At 39.5% G+C, this 20,502-nt stretch overlaps 2 protein-coding genes across 4 annotated transcripts; one reads left to right on the plus strand and one right to left on the minus strand.

The window, feature by feature from the left end:
• Positions 1–289: 289 nt before the first annotated feature.
• On the plus strand, positions 290–13,677 carry PARP9 (poly(ADP-ribose) polymerase family member 9). 2 transcript variants are annotated; one of them, XM_026852239.1, is made up of 10 exons: positions 290–390; positions 1,853–2,685; positions 3,241–3,248; positions 4,073–4,292; positions 4,373–4,591; positions 5,829–5,904; positions 6,346–6,720; positions 6,986–7,134; positions 9,832–10,006; positions 11,173–13,677. In XM_026852239.1, exons 2-10 carry the CDS (start codon positions 1,861–1,863, stop codon positions 11,478–11,480), a joined length of 2,355 nt encoding a protein of 784 aa, XP_026708040.1. In that variant the 5' UTR covers positions 290–390; positions 1,853–1,860; the 3' UTR covers positions 11,481–13,677. The 2 variants fall into 2 exon arrangements, with proteins under 2 accessions (XP_026708040.1, XP_026708039.1); XM_026852238.1 differs by lacking the exon at positions 3,241–3,248 and having other exon boundaries at positions 331–390; positions 4,065–4,292.
• On the minus strand, positions 13,332–20,483 carry FAIM (Fas apoptotic inhibitory molecule). 2 transcript variants are annotated; one of them, XM_026852240.1, is made up of 6 exons: positions 20,347–20,483; positions 18,649–18,706; positions 17,849–17,984; positions 17,242–17,470; positions 15,673–15,722; positions 13,332–14,229 (listed from the first exon to the last, which is right to left on the minus strand). In XM_026852240.1, exons 1-6 carry the CDS (start codon positions 20,354–20,356, stop codon positions 14,080–14,082), a joined length of 633 nt encoding a protein of 210 aa, XP_026708041.1. In that variant the 5' UTR covers positions 20,357–20,483; the 3' UTR covers positions 13,332–14,079. The 2 variants fall into 2 exon arrangements, with proteins under 2 accessions (XP_026708041.1, XP_026708042.1); XM_026852241.1 differs by lacking the exon at positions 18,649–18,706.
• Positions 20,484–20,502: the final 19 nt, after the last annotated feature.

Consider the following 20,502-nt stretch of genomic DNA (forward strand, 5'->3'; position numbering starts at 1 on the left):
CGCGGGGCTCCGCGCACCCCGCTGCTCGGGCGCTGCCGGGGGGGACAGTGCAGTTCTCTGGCCTGGCGCTCGGGACGGGGTAAAATTTCCCGGCTTCTCACCGCCCGCAGGTCAGCTGTGGGGCTGCTGCTTCAACTTCTTCAACTTCCCCCGCGGTGGTCCCGTCAACCGTAATTTCAGCTCTGAACAGCGTTTTAAATATTATAAAGCTTCATACTAAATATTATAAAGCTTCATACTGATTTTTGAAAAGGTGTTGCTGCCGGTTTTGCTTGTAACAGAGCTGCCCCTGTGGGAACGCAGCCCATCAGGCAATAACGTGTATTCTCTCTTTTTTACTTTTACAACAGAGTTACAGTCCCGGGACCTCGAAAAAGAAAAGCAGTTTTGGTAAGTCTCTCATTTAGCATCTGCAAAGTGTAGTCCGGTATTTAAATTGAAAATTGCCAGCTACAGCCAGCACACTGGAAAACATCAACGTGGAATAGCCGAAAGAAACCTGAAATGTATGAATTAGACACAGTTATGAATCAACATTATTATTCATTGCTTCAACAAGATTCGCTTGAATTTCTCTTTTAAAAGTAAGAGCTCAGAAGTGTTTTGATGAATCAGTGTTAAACTTTTTACAAGCAGATAACACATCCCAGAGAAAAGCTCGATTAAACTCATACAAGTGGATTTACACTAATTAACATAACTACTGCATATAGTACTGCTGACATCTGCCAGGATAGGGCTGTGTAGCCATAGGGATAGTATAAAAACTGCCCCGCTCCTTACCATTATTTTTGTTGCCAAAAAAAAGTGATTTAAAAAGCTATTCTGAATTCCTAAGTTCCATACAAAGAATTTGCTTGTGGGCTTTAAATGCAGACCAAAGAAGAGCCAATGAATTAATGACAAAACTCAGCATAAGATCTCTTGCAGCCAGTGGATCTCTGTGACACGGTTAAATGAGTGTATTGGCAGGTGTTCCTCTGCCAGCGTGGGGGTGTGAATCAGTGACTCTGCAAAGGCCTGGGATGCTCACCCTGGGACCTTGCTGGAAATGGGTAACAAAATGCTTAGAATGTCCTGGAGAGGGCAGAGGCAGGCTTTACCCCTCTCAGCAAAACAAGCTCAGAGGAGGAGAAGTGGTATTTTGTGCTTTTACAAGCATTTTGAAGCCCTGATTATGGCATGGCTTTTCACATTTGCTTTCTCAGCTGGAGTTTTACTGGCAAATGCAGCACAGCATCGCTGTGGCACTGCAGCCAGTTAACAAAGCCCTATGACGGCATCTGTTTCAAAGATGTTCTGCTTACACTTGTCTGCTCCTTTTTACTCATTCTCATTGTTTATTCTCAGACCATTCAGTTGTGCTGCTGCATCAGTCTTTGAGGTTGGTGCTCTAAAATAAGTTTTGTGGTGTGGGTTTTGGTTTTTGTTTGTTTTGGGGTTTTTTTAAATTCAGATTATGTCACTGATTCATTTAAGATTATGTCCCCAACAATGGTTGTGTCAGCCTAAGGGTGGGGACACTAAGCAGTAGGAAAGACAGAGAGAACAAGTAGGAGGAGGAGACATATCCTAACCAAGCTTCCTCCTCAGGTAAACAGTAAGGTAAATCCAAACCCTCAAGTCACCACAGGCTCAGTGATACTGGTGTTACCATCTTTTAGTGCCTTTCTTTGCTTAGTTGGGCTTTCTCAGCCTATGAAAAGGAGACAGAGAAGATCAGACAGTGCCAAAAAATATTGCTAAGTAATGACAGTAGGATAAAATTGAGAGCTATAAATCACACTTCTATATAAAAAGCAATGTTTTGACTAATATCTTGAATTTCACTTTATATTCTTTTGTATCCTAGGGCCAGTCATGGTAATGGCTAAGGACAGCTTGATCATCCCTATCAATAAAGATGCCTATGAGGTTCTTAAGAAAAGAGAGGACTGTCTAAGTGATCTGATTCAGAAAAAGTTTGCTTGTACATTGACCTTCAAAAGTACAAAAAGCACTGTTGAAGTATACAGGATAAAACTAAAACAGGGAATTGACATTTGTGTTTGTAAGGATGATCTTGCAAGACACGAGGCTGATGCTTTGGTGAATGCAGCAAATGAACATCTGAAACATGCAGGAGGCCTTGCTTTAGCCCTTGTAAGTGCTGGAGGGCCAGAGATACAAGAGCAAAGCAATCTTTATGTTCAACAGTATGGAAAACTCACAGCTGGCGAAATAGCAGTGACAAGTGGAGGGAAGCTTCCTTGTAAGAAAATTATTCATGCAGTTGGTCCACAGTGGACTGTTCACGAAAAAGATAGATGTTGTGACCAACTTCAGGAAGCTATTAGGAATGTTCTGAAGTATGTCAGTGCTCCAGAAAACGCTATAAAGTCTGTGGCTATCCCAGCAGTGAGTTCAGGTATTTTTGGCTTCCCACTCAGCCTGTGTGCTCAAGTGATTGTAATGACTATAAAGGAATTTTTTGAGTTAAGTCCACCAAGCTGTCTCAGTGAAATCCGCCTGGTGAACATTTATGAGCCTACAGTTGCAGCAATGAAGAAGGCCTGTGAAGAGCTTCTGGGTGATACCAGTTCACTTCAGGAAGCTAACTCAGCTTCCCTAAGCCAGCCTTCAGCTTTTCTGAAACATGGAGGCATTCGTTTGCGCATCATGCAAGGACTCCTGGAAGAGCAGAAGGTAGGTCTGTCCCATAATGTTTTGAACATGGAGTTGCCTCCAAGTCTTTACAGGATTTGGAGACCAAGAGTTCAAACATATTGTATCAATCCACTAAATAGTTATCTTCTCAGCCTGATGAGAATTTACAAATGGTAAATATAGCAGCAAGGAATTGTTGGGTTTTTTTTCTGAATGGGTATTAAATATTAGAATGTTTTTATTTCTTTATTGTATACATGCTGTTATGGTATAATAGGAAGCAGCTAAAGATAATATCCCTATGTTAATGTTTATCTTCTTCTTATAACATCACAGGAGTTCACATTTTATCATGCATTCCCTAGAATCTACTCTTAATTTTTGCCTTCCTTTTTTCTTATAATACATGTTCTCATAGATACCACTACTGGAGTTATTCAGCAAACACTGAAACAGCTGAAAATAACTTACACAGATGATGTGCACCTTATCTTTAAACGGTGCATCATTTGAATCGATTCATTTAAGTTTTTAGCCAGAAAATCTGATGCAAAATATATGAGCTTAATCATAGTAATCCAACAGAGCTCTTAGACTAGATGGTATATCACAGGAATGGCATTTGCCTTTTATTTTAAAGAATTATCTTAACTGAATAGGAAGTTCATTTTTTTGACATGAGAGCAAAGGATTGCAAAGTTGATATTGGGGGGAATTTTATTAACCAATTCAACAGCATGGAAAGTTACCACATGCCTTCAAGACTATGAGGAAGATGTGTTCCAAGGTCTTGTATCTTTAGATAATTTTCAGCAGTTAATGTTAGAACAATTGCTGCTGTTTTCAGCATTGTGTAAACAAGTTTTTTGCATTTTACCTATTTAATTTGAAATACAGAAGACCTGCGATGGGAATCTGCTTTTTCCACTGGGAACTGGAAGCAGCTGTAGCTTTGTGGTTACCCTGTGTGCACTGACACTGCTAGTTTGGTGACAAGTGCTTGCTGCCCTAACATGAGGAGCATCTTGTGTGGGCTGGGATAACAGAGCAGCTATAGTTCTCTCCTGCTCATGGATAATTGGCTACAGAATTGCATTTGATGAGGCACGTATGGATAACTTCTATAGCTGTGGTAATAGTTCTGTTGAGTACACTCTGATGACTTGAACAGGTCTTATGCATGCTGTTGGCTTCAGAAGAAAATATATGCACCTACTACCACTAGAAGGTGTGTAGTTTGATGTACTCCATTGCTGCCCTTAGTAGTAAGTAGTAAGAGAACCTTTCAAATAGCCCATCTGCTGCAGTCAGGCTTTTTTTAAAGGAATCATTTCTAGAAAGGGTGCTCTCTATAGTAGCAAAGCTTGCAAATAGTAAACTTGAAGTATACTGAAACTTGGCACTCTTTTTTCTTCCAGACTTCAGTTATTGTTAGTTCTGTGTCTGTGGATGGCGAATGTCACTCTCCAGTTTCAAAACAATTGCTGCAAAAAGCAGGTTCAGCTCTTCAGGATGAACTGAAGTCTCGTCTTATATATTCTTCATCTTATAAGGAATTCATAGTAACAGAACCGTATCATCTGCCCTGTGCGGTTGTACTGCACATTGTATGGCCACCATACCGCCACAGGGTGTTACTGTGTGAGGTAATGACCAGTTAGACTGGATTTTAATTGATTTTCATGTTGAGTGATGTGAGGGCTAAACCACTGTTTTTTTCCTGCAGCAATTAAGAGTTGGAATGAAAGAATGCCTGAAGTACTGTGAGAACTGGCAGTGTCCCTCAGTTTCTTTTCCAGCAAATGGGATTTGGTCATTAATGCTGCCTGTTGATACAGTAGCAAAGATCATGACTGAAGAGGTTTTCAATTTTGCCAGGGCACACCCTGAGAGGAAGATAGATGTGCAGTTTGTCATTTGTCCGGATGACACTGATACCTATCAGGTAACAAATTTGTTGTTAACTACCAATATGGAAAACCCCAAACTGTAAAAATTTTCCCATAGGTGACTACAAATTAAGATAATCTGAATTCTGTACTACTTACAACATTTGTGAGAAGCAGGTCCCTTAATGAAACTATTTGTCTTATTAACAGGTATTATTAATGTTTACAAACCTTTATTTTCTCTTCACTAAACTACAAGTCTTCACCCTGTGGTCTGATAACAAGGGGAATGAGCTCTGAAATTCTCATGACTGTCAGTGAATTTATAAGTAAGAGTCTACTCAACTCATTAGGGAATAAAATTATTCCTCCTCAGGAAATTTCTTTTACCAATTTTTTTTGGTATGAAGTTCCTAGGGCAAAACACTATCAACACTTTATATGACCTAATGAGATAGAAAGGTTGCAGACAGACAGTGGATAACTTCAGCTGCAGTGTGCCATCTTCCATCGTTTGAATATTTGGTGGATGTGATTAATGCACAACTATTTTAGATAGCCATCTATTATAAAAGCACAGAGTTTGGTTTTGTTCCCATTTAACATCAACCATCCATTCTTCCAACAACAGGTGCAAGAACTAGGTGGAGCGGGGTTGGTACTAGATGATCTTTAAAGTTCCTCCCAACCCAAACCATTCTATAATTCTAAGATCAGATCCATGTTCTTTAACAGTTCCGTAAACTCCAAAGCTGTACGACAGCTATGTGCTCATCACTTAATCCTTTGATAACCAGGGCACAGCAGAAACACTTTTTGCTTGAAAAAAGAAGGAAAGGCAATTTGCCAAATCCACTGCCTAGCAGAGTAACCATTCTCAGAGGCTTTCCATGTGTGATCATGAAGAGGAGCTTTGGGGTAAAGACAGGGGAACGGCCTGGATTTTAAAACCGAGTAAGGATTCATCAGCATTAAACTGCAAGTAATGAGCAGCTTTATCTACTGTGGTTCCCTGAGTTCTGGGTATGTCATATGCACCAGGAGTTGGTAAAAGTGCCATTCAGTGTATAAGGTGTCTTACCTTAGGATACGTAGAACAGGAATGCATTTGATATTATCAGGAGTAAAATTCTGGGAAAAGCTGACAAATGTCAGCTGTTAACAGCTTCAGAATTTAGGGGTGTGTGTGGTGTAACTACAGCTGTAAACTGCTTATTAACAGAGATTTGAAGAGACTAATTGCATATTTGACAACAGAGATTGAAAACTGCTCCTAAACTTTTCTTTTTCAAGGTTTTCCAGAGAAAAATTTATTTAGCAGCACACAAACAGGAAAAAGAGCAACACTACAGTGGAAGTGATTATTTGAGTAAGTAATGAACAGAAGGGGCACCTCAAGAGCACTCCAGATTTGAGAATCTGAAATAACATTCCTTTAAAAAGAACTTAGTATTTGTGTATGTATATTGGGGAAAGGGGAAGGCAAAAATATGTCAGTGCTTGACATTTTTACTTTAATAGGAATGGAACTGGGCAGTCCCTTATAAGATTTTTCAAACATAAAAATCATCAGCAGTGCCTAACTTGTCATTTAGCGGAAGGCAAATAAATTCTGCTTGTGTGTGGGGTTTTCTTTCCTGGAAACCTTACCTCCTGGTATCTAATCTCTTTTTTTCTTCTGACCATATTAGAAGAGTAGGGTGTTTCTTGCCCTGTGCATCTTGAATTACGTATAGGAATTTGTGGCAGCACTTGAAAGCTCTTCACTCTTCCAATACACTTGTATTTTAAAAAAAAATCTTTCTTCCAGGTACAGAGTCAGGCAGTCAAAGCATAAATGAGACCACAAATAGTGAACCAGCTATTACACTTGAAGGGACCACACGTACAGCATTGGAAGCAGCAGAATCGTGGATCCAAAGTGTGGTACAAATTCGGGAAAGTCACCATGCTATTATTGAAAACAACTACATTTTTAGCCTTGGTAAAAACGAGTTCGCAGAACTTTCTCGAAAGCAGCATTCTAGTGTAAGTATATCAGAAGAAGTGAGAGGTGGAAAAGCAAGACTGGAATTTCAGGGCCCTCCTGATGCTGTGATTGATGCCGTGCTTATGGCTGAAAAATTACTGCTTCGTATGCAAGAGAAGAGTACAGCCAAACAAGAGGAACTGCTGTACTTAATGGGTATGTAAAGTAAATAAGTGACTAATTAAGTCAATAAGTACCTAAATAAGGTCAAATATGAAGCAACATCTATCTATCTATCTATCTATCTATCTATCTATCTATCTCAGTCCCTCTTAATATTAGCCACTGGAATTACTTCAAATAATATTTAATGTTCTTTGTTCTTAAATAAACTACCAAACTAAAGTACTGGATTCGTCCTCCTTGCCTTTGCTTCACATATTATAATATATTAAAATTTTACTCCCTTATTTGTATCCAGGCCATCCAGAAGCAGGTCAGCTTTCAGAAGGACACCTTCACAAGACAAATACTACTATATGCGTTGAAATCTCACCGGTGGAATCACACCTTCAGGAGTTTAAAGACAGACAGAAACAGTTTGAAAGAGCTGGGCTTCACATTCTCAAGGTAAAGAGGGTATGCATGGAAAAACTAAGTATCAGCTGATATATTTGAACTAACATGTTTAACATATGCTTAAAAACGTCAGATGAACTATTTCAATTACAACAAAAAATGAAGATCAAATCAGCCTAATCCTAAAAATAGATGTGGTCTTTACTCCTAATAAAAAAGTATTTTAAACATAATGCAAATAATCACTCAGAAAGTGTGGTTAAATTCTGAGAAGTTCTTTTAATTGTACTAGTGTGATGGTTTTAAGCCCTACTGGGACCAGAGACCACATTGCCGTTGCCCCTCCCCCACCCGCAGCCGGTCGGGCTGGCAGTGAGGCACAAACCCTGGGTTAAAATAAGAAGAAATTTAATACAACAGTGTAATAAGCAATCTGAACAACAACAGTAGCAATGATAACAACAATAAACAGCAATAACAGTAAACAAGTCAAAAGATATACAAATACCGCAATGGTTACAGACAGCCCCGTGCTCCCCATGACCAAAGCCACAAAGGAAAAAGTTCCTGCACCCAGACCTGACGTCAGCTGGAGATCCCTTCCCCCTCTTTGCTGGGGAAACTTAACCCTATCCTAGCTGAACCAGGACAACTATATATTCTGTCTCTTAGTTGTCCTGGTTCAACTAGGATAGGGTTAAGTTTCCCCAGCAGAGAGAGAGGGGGAAGGGATCTCCAGCCGGGTTATTCATACCATGCTGATGTCAGGTCCAGGGGCGGGAAACTTTGATTTTACTTTCTCTTTGGCTTTTTTTCTCTGTATATCGTTGGTCTTGTTCACTGTTATTGCTGTTTATTGTTGTTATCATTGCTACTGTTGTTGTTCAGATTGTTTATCACACTGTTGTACTAAATTTCTTCTTATTTTAGCCCGGGTTTGTGCCTTACTTCCAGCCCGACTGGCTGCAGGTAGGGGAGGGGCAACAGCAACGTGCTCTCCGGTCCTGGCAGGGCTTAAACCAACACATAGTTCATGCTTCAAATGTTCCTTTATGGGACTCTAGAGAAATAGGAGACTATGGTATGCTAGAATGAGTACAATATTCCAGGCCCCTAATGCAGTGCCTCTTTTCTTGTGAGCTTGACACCAAAAATTAGCAGCTGAATTTGTCAGTTATGATCTGCTTAGTATTGTGTTGAAGCTGGGATCTTGCCTGGATATCAGTGCTTTACTGAGTGGGAGGAGGATGAGGCCGTGCGACACAGAAATGCAGAAGTTTGTAAAGAGGGATTTGTGTGCCAGTAGTAACAGTGGGTAAGTGGAAACCAGACTGCCACGTGGCAAACTGCCTTTCATACAAGAAAGGTATTTGACACTGAAGTAATAGCAAATACCAACCAAGTGAAAGCAAGCGCTGCCTGATCTGCAGAACTAAAGATTTTGAGTCTCAGTGCAAAAGCTACATCAGAATTTAAAACAATGCTGCCCTGAGGATCGGTCATAGCTTACTTAAATGACTTTTAAGAGCAGAAGCTGGATCGTGCTTCAGCACCTGCTGAGCAGTCAGAAGCCTGGCCTGAGCGGGCTGCTGGAGAAGAGGCCTTGTAAGCCCCCGGGGCTGACTTTAGCTGTAGGGCTGTGACCGGCCTGCTGGTGGAGTCCAGGTACACCAGCAAGAGCTGCAGCGTAGGCAATTCACCTCAAGCTCTGCGTCGCGTTATGCTGCATGCAGCCACACTTTTGAGACACGAGATAACATAAAGGCCCTCTTTTCTGTCGACCTTTATTTCCCCCTCTTGAGAGTTGTGAAGTTTTGATGAACAAGAGCCAAGGTTCTCCACAACTTACAGGACACTGGCAGTTCTTTACAAGATTAGGCTGTAAGCACCCACACACCTTATTCTCACGTATGGTCAATACTGAATCTGTTCAGCACAACTCAGGTACTGGAAATCGGTACACAAGGATATATTTGCACTGATTTCACAGCATCACAGAATCATCAAGGTTGGAAAGGACCCTGAAGATCATCCAATCCAACCATTAACCTCACACTGACCATTCCCAACTCCACCAGATCCCTCAGCACTATGTCAACCTGACTCCTAAACACCTCCAGGGATGGGGACTCCACCACCTCCTGGGCAGCCCATTGCAACGTCCAACAACCCCTTCTGGAAAGAAATACTTCCTAATATCCAGTCTAAACCTTCCCTGGTGTAGCTTGAGGCCATTCCCTCTTGTCCTGTCGCTTATTACTTGGTTAAAGAGGCTCATCCCCAGCTCTCTGCACCCTCCTTTCAGGGAGCTGTAGAGGGCGATGAGGTCTCCCTTCAGCCTCCTCTTCTCCAGACTAAACCCCCCCAGTTCCCTCAGCCGCTCCCCGTACGACCTGTGCTCCAGACCCTGCACCAGCTCTGTTGCCCTTCTCTGGACACGCTCGAGTCATTCAATGTCCTTTTTGTAGTGAGGGGCCCAAAACTGAACAGAGGAATCGAGGTGCGGCCTCACCAGAGCCGAGTACAGGGCTGAGATCCCTTCCCTGTCCCTGCAATGAGAGGGATGGGATAGTGGAATGGTTCTTTTTCTATGGATCAGTTGCACACCTCAGATACCATATTCACTGTGTGGTTGATGCATGTAAACTAAATCAAAGGTTCTTACAAGATAGCCTGAACAAGACCACTCATGGATTTTATGGATATTGGTCTCCCTTTGCTTATACTACATTATTACTTATGTTACAGATTGAAAAGATACATAATCCTCTTTTATCTGCTGCATTCGAACGAATGAAAACAAAAGTAGAAGAAAACCAATGTACGTCCAAAATAACCCACAGGTTGTACCAGTGTGTTCCTGCTCAGTTCTGTAGCTCGGTATGCCGGTCTGGATTTCACAGGATGTACTCTCCTCCAACAGGTAATAACTTGCTTTGACATCTTTAATCAAAATGAACTGACTACAAAAGTTGTATTAAAATCAGAAAAATGGCATTCCTAAACAAGAACTGTTTCTTACCTGCATTTAGTCTTACGAGCTTACTTTTTTTATCTTAAGTGAGATTTTCCAGTTTTCCCTTTCTGATGCTGTAGTCATAAGGCTCTGGGAGGATAAGCCTGGATTCTGGCCTAGCCCAGCCACCATTCACAGAATTGTTAATACACACATAACGCCATGTCCAAGTTTTTATTTTGTTGTGTCCCTTGTTAAGGAAAGTCAATGTCCTTTTTTACTTGCTGTGCACATGCATTCAGCAGCTTGATGCTTTGAAACATGTTTGAGGGAATCACGGAATAACAGGCTGGAAGGTACTTCTGAAGGTCATCTAGCCTAGCTCCCCGCTCAGATCAGGTGTGATCGGAGGCAGCAGATAACCTGATCGAGCAGACGGCCATTCCAACTTGAGTACACTGAGGAAGAAAGTTGTGGTGTCTATGAAATACTGTATTAGACAGTGTAGTAGACAGATGTTTTCAGAAATTGAAAGAATTAAGCATTTAGATGAAGGGCATATTTGCCTTGTCAAATGCCACATTGGGATTTCAGGCAATAAACTGTTCAAAAAGTGGAGATTTGCCTTGTCTATGCAATGTACATTACACTCTCAAAGGAATAAATAGGATGATGGTCTAACTTAATTTCTTTGCACTTTCCTACACGATACTGTAATAGCATTTTTATGCAGCATTCTCCTTATAAATCTCAAAGGGGTTTTTTGTAGTTTGCATTGTTAAAATCTTACCTTCTTTGGTGTTTATCAGAGTCCCTAGTACATGATGACTGAAATGTTTATATAAATATGTTATACCTTGATGTTTCTATCATTGGATTAACAGTTAAATCTCGTCACCACTGGAGTAGCAGTTGAATGGGAATGGCCACTGGCTGTCATTGCTCCTGATGTCAGTGGGAGGTCAGCACTGGCATTGGAGCCAAATCCACATCCCAAAGGATGGCACACATTGCCCAGTAACATAAAATGTCATACTGAATCAAGAAGCAGTGTCTTAGTTCTACCACCCCAAAAGAACCAATTGTTAAAGGCCTTTATTTCTTCTTCTGAAAATTTTTCTGTCTTTTTCCAGAACAAAAATATGGAGCTGGCATCTACTTTAAAAGAAACGCAAAAAGCCTGATTGAGGATAACGATACACGGAAAACAGACTCTAAAATGTATGTGTTTGAGGCTGATGTAGTAACAGGCTTATACACTAAAGGCAAGCTGTGTTATATTATTCCACCAACAGTGAAGGGGGATGCCACTAAACTATATGACAGTTTAGTAGATGATATAAACAATCCTGAAACCTTTGTCATTTTCAACAGTGTTGGGGCACTTCCAGAATATTTGTTGACTTGTTCCCCAGTGAGGGAAAAGTATGTGGCCCTCTGAGGAAACCAGCAGCATCCAGAGTGAGAATTAATCAGACCTGTAGCTATTGTGAGGACCCCCTCAGAACAAAGTTTAGTACTTATTTTAAGAGGATGCTCTACCTAGTAACATGCTGTGATCAAAGTGCCTCCTGCAAAGTGAACACAAAAAATCAGTCAGTACCTTAAGGAGATTAGAATGAAACAATCTGTGAGTGGAAAGAGAAGGGAAAGCATCACAAAATACAGTTTAACATTAATCTGTTAAATGTTCAATCTATAAACATTCCTTTATGCCTTAAAGTGTTCAGAGCATGTGACTATACACTTGATGCTTGCGTAGGCTGTCATTCTTCCATTGCATTTTCTTGATCTGAAATCTTGCATATGTTAGCAAAACCCAAGAAAGCTTGGTTGTTTGATTGTTAAATCTTCTTTTGACTTAAATAGGTCAACGTATCAGGTGAATGCTGTTTCCCACTTAGGGACGTGCTATTAAATACACAGTTATGACAAATGTGAGGCAAAGCTTCATGATTTACAACAGTATTTGCTGTCAGAAGTTTCTATTAGTTAAGATATTCCAAGCTTTGTAGATACATGTATTCAAAATAAAAAGTTTGAGTGACACTGTTAACCTGTTATTTTTCCATATAGACTTAAGAATGTGACTTGGACTGTATTTGAGCTTCAGATTTCTCAGTGTGTTCGATCTCTTTTAAAGGCTACAAAATAGTAAAGAACTAGTTCAAGCTACAGCTTGAAACTGCTCTTCAAATAATCCGCCTTTACCAATATCTGTTAAAGATTACAGTGTCAGCCTTGTAGTTAGGTATCCCCATGTTGCTTCTGTGTGACCTGAAGCCAGTAGATAGAAAAGCCTAAGAGCTATTATATCAGTGTAAAAGGGGATTCAGTCCAGCTCTCACATACTTTGAAACTTTCTGTACTGAAGCTTGAAACAATGTCTGACATTAGCAGGGTTTAAAACAAATCTATTGCCCCAAGTAAAAAGGTACTACCAGATTTGTCCAATCTGAAGCATTTAAAACCATCAGTTATGGCCCTAACTAAACACCCAAATGGCTTATAACAGTACTGTAACACAGAAATAAAGGCTTGTCTGTCCATATCAGGTCTGCTTATAGACTGAAAACTCACCTATGGTTAAAACTGTAATTATCTGGGGAGAAGAAGGGCTCGAATAAAACTATTAAAAAGCCAGTGATGTTGTCATATGAAAAGCATTTAATCCACATGTAAAGCACTGTGCTAATGGAGAGCAGCTGGAACCCTAAAACGTTGATAAAATTAGTGATTAATAAAACTTTTCAAAATAAGTTGTTAATGAATTCTCAGCACATTTGTACTGCACCTACAACTCCCAACATAGTAGTCATAGTGCCAGGAACCACTCGCAAGTCCAAAAGAAACTAAGTTAGTTATAAGTCTAATTCTGAATTAAGTGAGGTTGCAAGTGGAAAACTACTTTTAACCATTGCAAAACAAGCTTTTAAATTATTATATTAATATTTTGTTTGGGTTTTTTAAAATTATGTAGCTATGTCTACATTGTTGCAAAAGAGTAGCTAGTATGCTCTAGTATAATATTAAATGGGCAAAACCCCCATGAACTTGTAAGAACCATCTAACACGTATGAGTCTTGTTCTCACAGAAATCCCAAGGTTGCTTTTAGTTAGTGTGTTGGAAGTTTGAAAACAGAAATAGTCTACTCCTATTTTAACTTCTCCATTTAAGCAATGAATTATTTCTGTTCCTTTATTTTTGTCCCATTTTTTCTCGTTTTTCTTGATTCACACATTACTACCAGGAAAACACACAGCCGTAGATTTAAGATTTGTTAGACAGCACTGAACAAAAATAAGCTCTTATTTCAGCTTGCTTCAAGAGGTTTCATTTTCATGGCAGGAATTTTTTTTTCCTGTTTTCTTTTTTGAAAAAACTCTGTACAGTTTGTGAACTACTGCAACAATTTCTAACACGTATCAGTTTCCAGAAAACTGTATGGATCTTTTTTTTTTTTTTGGCACAATGTAATAACTTTTCTCCTACTTGGAATAAAGAAGAGTTTTCATAGCTCATATATTTTAATACTGTTACACAAGTACTAGTAACAATGTATTTCATTAATAACCTTTTCATTAGCTTTGTAACTCCTCTTAACTGCATCTGAAAAACTTGGGTAGTCAGTTTAATAAAAAAAATAATTATTGAGAAGACTTTAACAGCTTACTCAGATGCCCAGAACATACTTCCTCCTCCCTCCACATACACCTGCAGTTTATAAGGATTCAGTCTTACTGAATATTTATCTTCCATTTTATTTTAGCAAGATTTTTTCTAGTATATAATTTCTGCTTAAGTTCACCAGTGTTCTCTGCACTTAGTGATAGAATATATATATTTTTTTAAAAAAGGGTAATGTAAGAGGTTATGTGTAGTTATTTTCATCTGGTCCTCAAAAAGAATAATTCCATATGAAGAAACTAGAAAATAAACCCAGCACAAACTAAATGTACCAAGTAGTCCATATTAAAATAATTACCACAGTAATTGAAAATTCCTGATCTTTGTCCTACAATAATCAGTTAACTAGCAGCTACTCCACAGCCTCTGGGATTTCTCTGTCATCAACAATAAGGGTATGAATAATTCCTTCCTTCCGTTTTCCACTGCTGACAGCCTTAATGCAACAGCTGTGATCACCAACACTGAAGTGAGTTTCAGTCCCATCTTCTACAAATTCACCCTGGGAGAAAGAAGGGAGACAAGAATATGTGCTGTTTTAGTAAGAGAAAGGCTTGAGTATATCAGACTGTTTCCGCGGTTGAGATCACTCGTAGTTCCCACAATTGGAACAGCCATAGGTACCTGCAACAAGCACAGTCCAAATGCTGCACAAACTTGCAGCATCTCAGACAGCGCTTTGTCAAGGCATCCAGTTAAAGATTTGTGGGTATGAGATGACAATATTTCACATAATCAGAAACGGTGAAGTTGGAGTTTGTGAATCAATATCGTTGAGCTGTGTCAGTAAAACAAAACTAGAAGAGACAGCTTCCTTCCGAGCTGCGCAGTACAGCCAGGAAGTACCACACAAACCTATAATGAAGTGGCAGTAAAACGTGAAGTACTTAGTGGTGCCTTCTACAGCAGGACAAAGAGATCCCTGAATTAACAGCTGTGTATTTTGGATACACAGCCCCTGCTGCAGTTACATAATTTCCTGTTACAGATTTTGCCATACATGACTGGTTTTGTCATCATCTTCAGGAGAGGAGAAAAACCTGTGTGCAGCTCTAATGCAAGCAGTGTGACAACTAAACCTGTTCTTGTAGCTTGTAAGAATATCTCCTAGTGCATTTATTATATTATAGAAAAGGCTAAGAACCATGAGGAGCAGAAGTTTGGATTCACTGAGGGAGGATGTTTCTTCCACTGATTACCAAAGAAACATTTGGTGAAATCTTTTCATTCTATTCTCAAGTGTAGCAAAACTGTTGATTTTATAACTTGTACTCATCCAGGGGTTTACTTGTGGCAGTAGTAATCACAGTGACAACTCTGAGGAGAAAGCACATCCTTCAAGGATGGGGAAGCCTACACAGTATGTATATTGAAAGCCATCATAATATAAAAAGACACCAAATAGATTAAGCGTTCTAGCTGTCAACCTGCTCTAAAAATTAATGCAGATGTGACAAAGACAAAATATTTGATATGTTCCAACGAGACTCTTAAGCCCCAAGTGTTAGGGACCATCTCTAGATGGGAAAAGAATCATGGGGCATAACAGACGACATGTGTTCAACTTTTAGTCACCACTAACATGAGCACGTTTCGATGAGGTGGCTCCACACTCTTCATCAAACTCAAGTCCCTCCCACTCCCCTGAAAGTATTCTCCCTAAAAACCCCAGACAAGGGACCAAGAAGGCCTATTTTGCTTGTCTAAAAAGTGTAAACAAAAACACTGTTTGTCCTTAACTAGATAGACGTTTGGCATCCCAACCGAAATACTGTCAGTTATAAAATACAGTGCAGGACACTGAGAACAGACATACACACTGGCTGTCTAGGCGTGCACTCATACTCTAAGCAAAGTGAGGTAACGTGCCCCCCTGCGGCTTCTCTCACTAAGCTTTGGTTATCTAGCCACAGCCTGTGAAAAGCCTTCGCAAATGATCACGTACCGCTGTTTCCATTTTTTGACCGTTGCACCACACATCCATAGTGTCCTTTTCTATGAAGGAGAAAGAAAACAAAAAGTAGAACAAGATATTTTTGTCCCACTACAGACAAGAAGATCTAGGAATTTTTAAAATTTACTGCTGAATTTTACTTTCTGTTCCCCAAAGAAGTTCCTAATTAGCCATAGTACCTGAGCTACAGGGTTTATTCTTATATTAGAGAGATGGGAGGCTCTGTCATCAACGGGCAAACAGCTTTTGCTATGAACATACAATTTTACCTCTGCCTACCCCTGGCTATTGACACTGGGTTGTTCTGAATATTGTCAGAGAGATTCTGACATTTTTAAACTGAAAAACTTGAGGACAGAAAAATGAAGTAATTTCTGCTAATTATTTTGGCACTGTTTATTCAGTGAAGCTCTAACATTTTTCCCAGGTCAGTTTAATTCAAAAGCAGCCTTATTTAACATCCATCAAACTGTTTGTATTCTTAGTTTCCTTGAAAACCCAAGTACCCCTTAAAAAATCAATCTTAGATTTTTTTCATTTGAAACAAAATATTCTTTTCCTTCTCTCAGCACATCTTCATTAAATTACTTTGCTCTAGAATTCACATTACCAACACTGTCATTCACAGGACATCAGTAGAGAGCCAAACACTGCTTGCCTTTAAGTAAGCATGAGGAGATAAGTCTGTGAGGAAACCAATCTGTTTCTGGCATTAAAACTGTCTTTCTTCCCCACCTCCCTTCATCTTAGGGCAGTTCATTCTGTCCTGAGGCTTAAGAAGAAATCATAACCCAAGATTTCTTGTTTCCAGGTCTAACCATACAGCAATACCTAGGTGGAAGTTTTCCCACTAGATGTCATAGACAAATTCCTCAGGGTATCCCTTCCTCCTGTAAGCCAAAACATCTTGCTAACAATTTTTTTTCCTCCAAAACAAAGTCTTAGAGGTCCTCTGATGGCTTTTAGCCAACACTCCCATCTGATTGTAATGTATTTAGGAAAGAGGGGCAGAAGAGATGTATTGCCTTCATCTGAAGTTTTTACATTCAATTTGTAGTTAAGAAGTGATGCAAAAAAAAGGATGCTGGTTAATATATCAAAAAGGTAGAATCTAACATTGTTGCGCTTCTTCAGTTAAAGACCCCTTGGCTCTGGCTTATGATTTTTGGAAAGAAAGCCTGGTTACCTGGATAACAAACTTACACACACATAGTAGGTTTGATCACAACGCAGATAACACTGCTATCACCTGGACAACTGTCTTGCTAGGGCAGCTCTAGGGATACAGAAGCCATAAGTCCTTCCAACCTTTTAAAACTTTTTTTCTTTTTTAAAATCTAGACCATGCTGCTGTAGAACAGAACACTGACAGCAGGCTCACACAGGTGTAACAAGACTACTATTTTTCAGGCTGTCTTTTGGCATCTAATTCCAAACTCCAGACCACCCAGGATTTTACTCTGCATCAGTGCTAGCCATGCACAATCTTAATTACCAATTATTAAATGCATGCAATCTTATTCAAAGGCAGCAACATACAGTCACTCAATGTTTACTTACCTAGAACAACTCTATAGTCTGTACCACCCAAGCTCAGTACCCAAGTATTGGTTGTTTTTGATCTGTTCTCCATATACTTCTTGAGGCTCTTTCCATTGATCTCCAAAGTATATTCATATGCAAAGCCACTGACAGCATCAATGTTAATAGTAGCTTTTGTTTTGGACACTCCAACAGGGAATGTTTCTTTACCCACTAATTTAAACATCCATTCTTTTCTTATTTCTTCCTATAGAATAAAACAAAACAAAACAAAAAAGGGTATTAATTGTCAACTCGAATGCCCGTTTTAGTATAAAAAAAAAATTGCACTAGAACTCTGGAAACAGCTCAGTACTTAACTATTATTTCAGAATGAACGAATACACAGTATTCGGTATGTCTAGAGTGCCTCTGTCCAAGGACAGCAAAGCACTTCATGAATGTTCACACCTTAACTGTAACTGAAAAAAAAAGAACGATGCAGTTTATTAAATTAGGTAAAGTTAATCAACTGAATATACCTCACTTGCATTTATTAGTCTTTTGTTTGTTCTGATGCTTGTTGCATGGCAGTGCACTTATATAATCAGTATCATAGTGAATTTTGAGCACATAGCAATATCACCTTTCCATCAACATAGACAACACGTTTTCCTGAAGTGGTCCCATGTTCAAATTCAATCTTATGAACACCATCACTTAAAGCTACTTCCCACACAGCCACCAAATCTGTCATCTTCTCCAAGTAGCTGTACCGAGACCTATGGAAACACCAACAAAGTAAGTTAACTGGTGTTGAAAGAGTTCAATTACTGATGTCTATAGTTCAAAGCTCTACTGCTTCAGGGCAAACCGCTTTTTACAAATAAAAAATGAGACTTCCAAGAACAAGGTTACAGAACTGCTTCTATTTTCATGGTTTTCAAACATTCAAGTATCACCAAATATAAATAGACAGTTAAACAGACTCACTTTGACAAACACCATACAAAGATATATATATATATAGATATATATATATAGATATATATATATACATCTAACCTCTAGAATTTCCATTTCAGGTGACAGTACGGTTACAAATTTATACTTAGAATTCAGATGCTCCTGGACAGTTCTGGGATTTCTTGGCTGTATTTTGATTGGTCTCCAAGATAGTGTTTTAGCCTTTTAAACTTCAAAAATAGTCAGGATGAGGAGTTCAGCTATTATCTGCTTTAACAGATTTGTCTGTAATCTCTCTCCTACACATCATCTACATCATTCAGAAATGCAACTCTGCACGCACAAACACAATAGGGCAGAAGATCTGGCAAGATATCCTTTCATTTAACTCATTTTTAAAGTTTAGATACAGTCATAAGTGACCATTGGAACTGCGGATATCTTTCCAAATCTGCTCATACCACAGTTCTGATTTTTTACCTTACTTCATCTTCACAGACAGTAATCTCCTCATGGGATGCCATAGTAACCAAAATGGCTTTTAATCCAATTAGCAGCAAGAAAAAGAGAGAAGCAGAGTAGCAGCATAAAACTCTTGAGGCCTAAATTTCCCTTGTTTCCTCCATTTAAGATAAAGGACATTTCTAAAAGTGTCATGAACTATCATGCACCGCTGTATGTATGGTGATACATAATTCTTCCTCTTGGACAGAACGGCAAATTTCAGTACACTTAAAAAATTAAAAAGGGCAATTTATCCTAACTTTATTAGCACATCATGACTTTGTCAGTTATTTGATGGAAAAATGGTTTGCCTAACTTGTGATCAAAGGCTCAGAAACGGACAACTTGACCAAAGCAGGAACCAAATCCAGAGACAATAATAAACTAGGGACCGCTACCACCTCAAGGAAAGTGAAATAGCACAGTCAGCAATTTCAACCTACTAATTTTTCTAAACCACTGTAGCAGTTTTGAACAATCATATTAGCAATTTGACCTGGTAATTCAATCATAAAGTCCATGTGAACCACAAATAAATCACTTGTTTCTTTCTTACAAGGTTTTTTAGACTATGACTGTGTTTTACAATGCTGCTGGCTTATTTTTAATTTATTATTTTCACTAAACGTATTAATTTGTCAAGAGCTATCTGCATTGTCTGTGCATATCAATTAGCCTAATTTATGTAAGTGCAAATAAATGAATTTTGAATAAATTGTACTTTTCAGTGAAAAATGGATTTAAAGTTTTAAGTTCTAGGGTTTCTCTTCAGCATGACAGAGGAGTGTGAATTTAAAAATTAAACTCTTTCACTGTCTTAAGCTTGTATGTTAAAACATGCTCAAGTACACTGCTGTATTACTGTTTTAAGTAATTACACTTCAAGTGTCAAGTACACTGCTGTATTACAGTTTTGTCAGTAATTACACTTCTGTTCATAAACTGAAAAATAAGTTTTAAAACCAGTGAAACCGTTTTAAGTATCTAAGGATTTGATTCTCACAGTGGTGAGCAGTCTGCACCACCTAATAAATGCCGAGATTGTTCTGGTTGTTCCTAAAGTTCCGGGTTGATTTCTGTGAAGGCTCGCATCCCCTGGCCCACGGTGGAGGTCAGGCGGGACTGCATTTCTGCGCTTCCCCCTTGCCCTTCTCCTCAAAGGAGCGGGCGCCAGGCGCTCAGGACAGACCCACGCTAGTCCCTGCCAACTAATCCAGATGAGATGTGGCCTCGGGCACAAAAAGAAACGCCCGAAGAGGTGGCACCTGGAGCATGCTATAGGCTACCCATAGAGAGCGCATCACCCCTGGCGGTACGCAACCCTGCTGCACTCATCTGAACTAGAGCGGATAATTTAGGATCAATGCTGCAAGGGTTAGGAAACATTCCAGAACACACAATTTCCTTTTCATCAAACCTGAACCCAAACTCTAGGCCAGCTATATCTTTTCTGAAGGACAATCGATGCTACCAGAGTCCGAAGGGGAAGCCGTACACTACTACTTGACTAGGAGACGCCAGCCGCAGGCAGCCCTCAGGCATTTCACTCACTGGCTCGAATCCAAGGAAACGGATTTGTTTCACTGTATTTGCCTGTTAATCAAGTCAGCAGTCCAAAATGAGATTTACTTCTTTACACATAAGGGCTTTTTCTGAAAACTAGGATAGGCTTACCGCTCTGCATCCACCTAATCCATGCCTGGCCGCAGACAGCGGGGGAAAGGTGCGCTAGGAAGTATATGGACTCCAGAGACGGCAAATTTCTCCCCAGCACGCACGTTTATTGCCAGCGAAGAGCTTTTTTTTTTTTTTTTTTTTTTTTTTTTTTTT

The sequence above is a fragment of the Athene cunicularia genome (genome assembly GCF_003259725.1).
Source record: "Athene cunicularia isolate RWA chromosome 7 unlocalized genomic scaffold, athCun1 chr7_part1, whole genome shotgun sequence".
NCBI lineage: Eukaryota > Metazoa > Chordata > Aves > Strigiformes > Strigidae > Athene > Athene cunicularia.